Source organism: Rhinatrema bivittatum, chromosome 6 (assembly GCF_901001135.1).
Source record: "Rhinatrema bivittatum chromosome 6, aRhiBiv1.1, whole genome shotgun sequence".
NCBI classification, from domain to species: Eukaryota; Metazoa; Chordata; class Amphibia; order Gymnophiona; family Rhinatrematidae; genus Rhinatrema; species Rhinatrema bivittatum.
Window position 1 is genome coordinate 330,028,816 of NC_042620.1, and position 5,052 is coordinate 330,033,867.

General features: G+C 50.1%; 1 protein-coding gene across 1 annotated transcript; it reads right to left on the reverse strand.

Annotated features, from left to right (window-relative positions):
- Positions 1-2,475: 2,475 nt before the first annotated feature.
- On the reverse strand, positions 2,476-3,471 carry LOC115094725 (G-protein coupled receptor 12-like). The gene has a single exon (XM_029607982.1). The coding sequence runs from the start codon at positions 3,469-3,471 to the stop codon at positions 2,476-2,478; it is 996 nt and encodes a 331-aa protein (XP_029463842.1).
- Between the last annotated feature and the right edge of the window lie 1,581 nt (positions 3,472-5,052).

Sequence of the window (5,052 nt, forward strand, 5' to 3'; positions counted from 1 at the left end):
GACACACAAAACAGTGAACATCTCGGATGCTATCAAAGTAAGCACAAGGCAACATGCACACTTGCAGGTCCCAGTTATCCATCTGTGAGTATGAGGCAGTCCATGGATGCAGCGCTGACCTTCATCTCACCTTCCATAAAACAGAGACATTTCCTCATAAAACCACATGCATGTTCAGGGGTGCCTGTGGAAATTTTTGGGAGGGGGGAGAACTGGAGGGTGAAAAAAGAACAAAATAGGGATGTTTAAAAAAAAAAAAATCAGAGAAATATACAAAAACAATTATTCATTAAAGTCATGGGGAAGACTTCCCACAGGCATCCGTGTGCATGCATTGTCCTGCTTGTGATTCAGCTGTGGAGTTTAGGGGGCAGGGTTGGTTATCATAATAAATGATTCCCAAGACACTTTGGCGAGAGGGAGCTTGGGATATCTGAGATCACAGTTTCTTTCCTATAAAAGAGCAGTATATTTGGAGCATCTGTGCTAAAATTATTAAGGAAAACAGTTAAGGAATTCCACTTCCAAATAACCTGGCAGATGTAACCAGACTTAAGCTATCACTGAGGTTGATGAGCCTCCAGGCTTTCTAGACCAAATAACAGGTGTGACTTTTATGGTCATTTCCATATTATAAAAGGTTATTCCACTAATAGTACAGATTGCACTAAAATAGCTCGGCACGTCTCTCCCGCAGAGTTGCATGCTGTCACAAAGAATAAATGGACACTGCTGTTCTAGTAATATCACGAGGTAAGAGGCACTGGAGTCTGGTTTATCATGGGTGTGTTTTCCTATTTGTTGCTTCTCAGATAAACCATTAATAAACTCTATCTCCCCATCACTTGACCACCTCAAACAGAAAATGCCTATTTAAAAGTGAATGTGTCCAGCTAGCAATGAGAATCCCAGTGTTAGAAAGAAACATTGGCCTGTCTACCACGTACTGTACGTACTTCCTCCAGAGTGGGAAAGGCCCGTTGCAGTGCTCATACTTACAGACATCAAGCATTGATTCTTTTGGTTAATGGCCAACCATGCCGGACGACGTCACTGGAAGCAGCGGAATATAAGACTTTTAAATAAATAAATAATGGCCCACCTAATTTAACATTGCTACTACAATTTTGGGTTGAATGGGCTTGTTCTGGCTAACTTTATGACTAGATTGCCAAATTGATTGAAAACCTGGTTCAAAGCAAAATCCCAAACTGTCACACACAGTTTGTAGTTGGCTAATTTGCTTCAAAATGGTTAAGTAAACCAGCTCCTGCTGAAGGAAAATTTTCTGGTAACTTAAACAGCACTTTTGCCTAACGTATGACTTTTGACAATGACCTTACAGCAGTAAGGAATCAAGGGATTGTCCAATCAAAGTCACCTTTGCTATTATTGAACAAGCCAGGTCAAATGTCAGGAGTCAACTCATGGTCATTAGGACCACTGGAAAAATACACATATAATAATTTGACAATTAGACTGATCAAATCTAACCTGGAAGTTATGGAAATGTCTCTTTTTCCCCAAATGTAGTTCATTTTAAACAGAGTATAAGCCCTTAATATTCTTGCAAGTCCTTGCTTGTTAGCCCAAGAGACACTACTACTATCATTAGGTTATATGTGTTGGTTGCATCCTCTGTTCTGCTTCCAGATGTTGTGGGCTGAAGCGGTTACAAGAATAGATGGTCTTGCATCCAGTGTTAAGAACATCTGGAAGTTCTGGCTCTTGAAACAAACAGGATGCTCTGAACATTGGTCAGATCACGCAAGAACCGTAAATGTAATCGTGTTTGTTGTTTGCAAAGGTTGGGTTCACAGATAAAGTTCTTGGAAAAAAAAAATGCACAAAACACTTTGCCAATATTCACAAACATTTGCAAATCTACCTTTCAAAAATTAGGTAAATCCTTCCAGAGTTCATATAGATTAACAGCTATAGGCAAATTCAAATTATGAAAATGTATTTTAAAAAAATATGTTTATAAAACTATCTGATATGAATTCAAAATATTTGTGCAGGCCAACAAAGGGCCTCCTATTAACCAATCAGGATGCAGTATTATCATTAGTGGTTAACAGCATGATACAAAAAAAAAAAAAAGAAGAGGACACAGACACACATTTAGCTGGCGACACCACGCGGGAGGAAAAGAGAATTCCTGCAGGCTATTTTGGGTTCTTCTTAACTAACCTCTTTCCCACTTTCAGTCTGCCAACCCATCTCTAGTCCATTCCAACACCACCAAAACACGGAACCAAAGAGAGTGCAGACTGGACCCAGATGCACACTAGTAAAAATACCCGCATGGTGCTGCTTTTGGCAATAAAAACCACCTCTGGAAGTGCTTTGGACAACCTGATGAACTCGGAGGCAGCTCCCGCTTGGCCACGAGAAGCATCGTGTTGATTCAGAAAGCAAAATGGCGCTCCTCTCCTCTGTCCCTCTAGTGCCCCTCCCTCCCCTCCTCCCTGGCTACACGTCGCTGGATGTCCTCGGTCCGGAGGGGAAGGAGGGCGAGATGCAGCCACAGCAGGCCAGCCAGAGAGACTTCTGGATGTCCGGGTTCCTGAAGGCGTAAATAACAGGGTTCACGACCGAGTTGCAGGCGACGGGCAGCACCAGGCAGTAGGTGTAGACCGAGGGGTAGCTAGAATCCGCCACCAGGGCATAGATGGCCAGGGGTAGCCAGCAGGCGGCAAAGGTGCCCAGGATGAGGGAGAGGGTCGAAACCCCTTTCCGTGTGCTGGAGGCCTGCGAGGCGGCCATGAACTGGTGCTGGACAGCGATCTGCTGGGCGTGCCGGAAGGCGATCCGACAGATCTGCAGGTAGAGCTGCAGCATGAGGCCAAAAAGCAGCAGGAAGCAGACGGCCAGCGCCGCCGCCTGGCTACGGGTCACCGGCCGGAGCACGCTGCAGGTGCTCGGCGCCTGGGCACAGTTCCAGCCCAGCAGGGGAAACAGGCCCAGGCCCAGGCACAATGCCCAGAGGGCCACCAGCATCAGGTAGGTGAAGGTCAGGGTCCGCTCTGTGTGGTAGGTCAGGGCGTTGCAGAGGGACAGGTAGCGGTCCACGGTGATGGCCAGCAGGGAGCAGGCCGAGGCCGAGAAGGCGGTGAGCAGCAGGGCAGCCGAGCTCAGGGTAGCCAATTCCGTCCTGAAGACATAGAGGACGATGAAGTTGCCGAGCAGGCCTAGCCCGGCCAGCATGTCAGCCAGGGCCAGGCTGCCGATGAGCAGGAAGGTAGGGGCGCGCAGGCTGGGCGTACAGAGGAGGACGGTGAGCACGATGGCGTTCTCACAGGCCATCACCGTGCCGGCCACGCACAGGACGACGTCCCAGGGGCTGACGGGCTCTGTCGGGGCCAGGTCAGAGGCGGCGACGCCAGACGAGGAGTTGCTGTCCCAGTAGTCCAGAGCTTGCCTGGAGGAGGAGGAGGAGGTGTTGAGGAGCTGCGGCACAGGATCCATCCTGTGGAGCATGGCTGCGGTGCAAAGAGATGACAGGTATGAGAGGGGGAGGGGTACCATACGGGATCTCTAGCATGCATGCAAGATCTACACCCAACCCCCCTAGAACTGCCCCACCACCACAAACCCCCAAGCAGCTTTAGGATTTCTGCTCCCACCCAGCACTGGGTTTCCCCTTCCTGCCTCCTCTGCCGCTGACATTACTGCTCAAGCTGAGCTGGTAATTTGCAGTCTGTTACCGTGCAGCAGCCGCCGCCGCCGCCGCATGCACCCGCTTGCAAATTACAGGATGCATGACAGAGTAACAATGGAGCCAACGAGGAGCCTTTGGAGGGGGGGACGGGAAATATTTGTGGCTACGTCGTAATGCGAGAAAATACCTGCTCGCCCTTGTCAGCAACATTATTGGAACAGAAACCGACCTACTGTTTGACAAGGAACTACTCAGGTAAATCCTGAGATCCCCCCACCGGATGCATAAAGCAGCGGAATAAGACGAGTAACAGTTCAAAGCAGAGGAGGAGGTGGAAATGAACTTCGGGAGCTCCGACACCCGGTGCAAGGACCGCTTTCTGCGTTCGGGAGCGATTTTGAAGGGCTGCAGAATCCGTGCAGGAAAGGCATCGTCCCGAAGCCAGATCCTTTGCAAATGAAATGCAGTGTGAGTGTGAGTGAGTGAGTGAGTGTGTTGGAGGGAGGGGGGGGGTCTATCTATGTCTATTCAGATAACCTCACCTTCCTGTTTACAACACCCCAAAAGTTGCAGAGCTCGGAGACCATTCTGTCGCATCTTACTGCAGGGAGCCAACAGGTTTACGATCGCCAAGTATCCAGCGGGCGGAGGAGAATGTGACCCCCGGCGAACGAACGGCATCGAGCGGAACGAGCGGATTGATTTTCAGGGTTTGATGCAAACGCAAACCCCCACCCCCTTGACAGCCTGCGATATTCAAAGTCCGAGCAAACCCCAGACCCTGCCTGCCCTCCAGAGCAAGGAGAATGGCTGCTTTTTTTTTTTTTACCTTTTTAATTCTTGCAGATCAGCGCTGGGGGCTTTTCTTCCCGCTACTCCTTCCAGTGCTCGGGATTGCGCCTCATTCCTCGGCTAATATTTGCTAATAACGCTGGCACGGGGCTCGCACTTAATATTCCTGCCCCATTGGGTCTGCTGATAAATCTCGGCTCTGACGTCAAAGGGTTCACTAATATTCACGATCGGCTCCCGAGTCTGTGAATCAGAGGCGCTGCGAGCAGAATAATAACGAGAGGGAGCGCGCGACACACACACACGGGGGGGGGGAGCCACGCGCACATCCGCATCCACGCGCACGTCCTCTGGAATTTTCATTCATAAGATTCTCTCCCGGGGACACAGCTCCTCCTCCCCCCCCCCCCCCCCAAGGTCAAAGCCTGCAGCCCAGACGCACCCCCGCCGGGGGGGGGGGGGGGAGGCAGGTGCATCAGTTCCCCCGGGGGGGGGCGCTATGTGCTGGGGCCGGCGGACGTGCCTGGGCACCGATTTGATTTCGGTAATAGCATCCAGCGCCTTGCCAGGGTGTTTTTTTTTGGGTTTTTTTTTTT

Excerpts from the sequence above, each read along its gene's own strand:
- LOC115094725 (XM_029607982.1), bottom strand. The coding sequence starts at position 3,471 with ATGGATCCTGTGCCGCAGCTCCTCAACACCTCCTCCTCCTCCTCCAGG.